Source organism: Propithecus coquereli, unplaced genomic scaffold (genome assembly GCF_000956105.1).
Source record: "Propithecus coquereli isolate 6110/MARCELLA unplaced genomic scaffold, Pcoq_1.0 Scaffold590, whole genome shotgun sequence".
NCBI classification, from domain to species: Eukaryota; Metazoa; Chordata; class Mammalia; order Primates; family Indriidae; genus Propithecus; species Propithecus coquereli.
Window position 1 is genome coordinate 503417 of NW_012151841.1, and position 2060 is coordinate 505476.

Here is a 2060-nt window from a genome sequence, read left to right on the forward strand (position 1 = left end):
CGCTGCATCTCAAACCTGTTGGCTTGCGCCTGCTTCTGTATGACAAAGCTTGGCATGAGGGCACGGGATGAGAACTGATCAAAGAGTGCCCTCCCAACAGACAGACACCTGTAGCTAAAAGCAGTTAACCTAAGGGACAGTTCCTGCTTCACTCCTGACTACCTGTCTCAATTGGCAAAAACTAGATAAAGAAATATAGAGCCACTATATTTCTGTTTAACCTTTCTGGTAAGTGATAGTTTTATCTTAGAACTTAGAAGTTTGTCTTAGAAAGATTTTATAAACTTTTGCTCACGTAGATAGAGTTAATTAAGGGATCTCTAGAAACTTTTTGGGAGATTGTTAACCTAAAATGAACTACCTGTTATTATGTAAATCTCTTACCCCTGGCAACTGATCACTGTACCAATAAATAACCATGTGAAACTTTACTTGGGGCATCACAGCTCATGGGAATGCTGGAGGTCTCCCAATTCCCCCAACTTTATAAAATCTATACTTTATAAAACTGTACTTTCATCTCTGTGTATTCTTTTATTTCTATATACTATTATTTTCTATTAGCAGTGACAGCATAACATTATATCAGAATAACTCCTCCTAATTCAAATTCCTTCTGCTTTAGTGGCATTGAATGGATATTGTCATTCACTGAGCCTTATTGGCGTTATGTACATTTATTTTAAGAAATCATTGGCATTTTTAAAACAGCTACTCTCCTGAGAAATTATAAATGGACCCACTGACACTGTATTTGATTTTGTATTTTTTCATTAATCACCTGATGGCAGATTCAGAATACCCATATTTCAAAGCCATTACTTCTTCCTCAATAATAAGGTATCAGTGATAATGTAATGTAATTACATTACATTAATTACATTCAACTAGTTTTCAGATTGAGTGTATATTCTCTTTTCACTGACTTTTCAATTAATTTATTGCTCTGTATGTGAATACGAAGAATTTCTATAATCAAATAGGACCTTCTGATATTGTTAGATGGGCAGAGTTAATAAAAACTAGAAAGTCCTCAGCTTTTCCAGGCTGTGGACTCTAAATCTATCTTTAAGTCAAGATAAATCCATTGTGTAATTAAATATTATTCCAGCAGATTAAAATTAATTCTCTTTGCAGCAAAGCAGTGAACAAAGAGTATGAAGAGTATGTTTTAACTGTTGGTGATTTTGATGAGAGGATCTTTTTGGGAGCAGATGCAGAAGAAGAAATTGGAACCCCTCGAAAGTTCACTGGTGATACACCATTAGGGAAACTAACAGCACAGGCTAATGTGGAGTATAACCTTCAACAACACTTTGAAAAAGTAATATAACCTAGCCTGGCCTCAGTCTTGAATGATCTTTTCTTCTTTCTGTGTGATTCTACTAACAGCAGAAGCATCTTTCGAGTTAAATCTTGAATTTCTTCTACTAATTCATATTTCCTATGAAAGCCTGAAAAGGTAATTTGTAAAACTATTTTATTTAGTATTTTTACCTCATTTCTTGCTACTATTCATATTTTATATACATTTTCTCAGCATGCCTGGGTTTATTGGTAAATATATTTGTCTTTTGACATAAAGAGGAATTTTTGCTTTCTTACCATTCTTTCTTTGCTTCAACATAGCCTCTGTTAGGTTTCTTTAAAATGTAGTTTGCTTTCCTACCCATGGCACAGACTACATGCTCTTCTCTGACTTCAGCTATATAACTCTGGATTTGATTGTTAATGGCCAAGGCTTAATTTTTTATTTATGTGCAAAATGGGTTGGAGGATGAGGTCTAATGGAAAATTCATTGGTCTAGAAGATAGAAAACCTAAGTTTTAGTCTAAGCACTGCCATCGTCTTTGTCACCTTAAACAGGTTTTTAACTTCTCTGTGCTTGTTTCCTCATGTATAAAATTAAAATGTGTATACGTTACGTATATTTCAAACGAGTTTTGTGAAGATAAGATGAGATTATAGGTAGAAAGTGCTTTCAAAAACTATTATTCAAAAATAAGGATGTTATTAGCATAGTATTGCTAAAAATTTGGTGGATATTCACCAAATATGA

General features: G+C 33.8%; 1 protein-coding gene across 1 annotated transcript in view; it reads left to right on the forward strand.

Annotated features, from left to right (window-relative positions):
- Positions 1 to 2060, forward strand: part of RBL1 (retinoblastoma-like 1) — an 85194-nt gene that overhangs the window by 23248 nt on the left and 59886 nt on the right. The window contains 1 exon segment of the mRNA XM_012658940.1: positions 1112 to 1324. Coding sequence (XP_012514394.1) covers positions 1112 to 1324 — 213 coding nt within the window.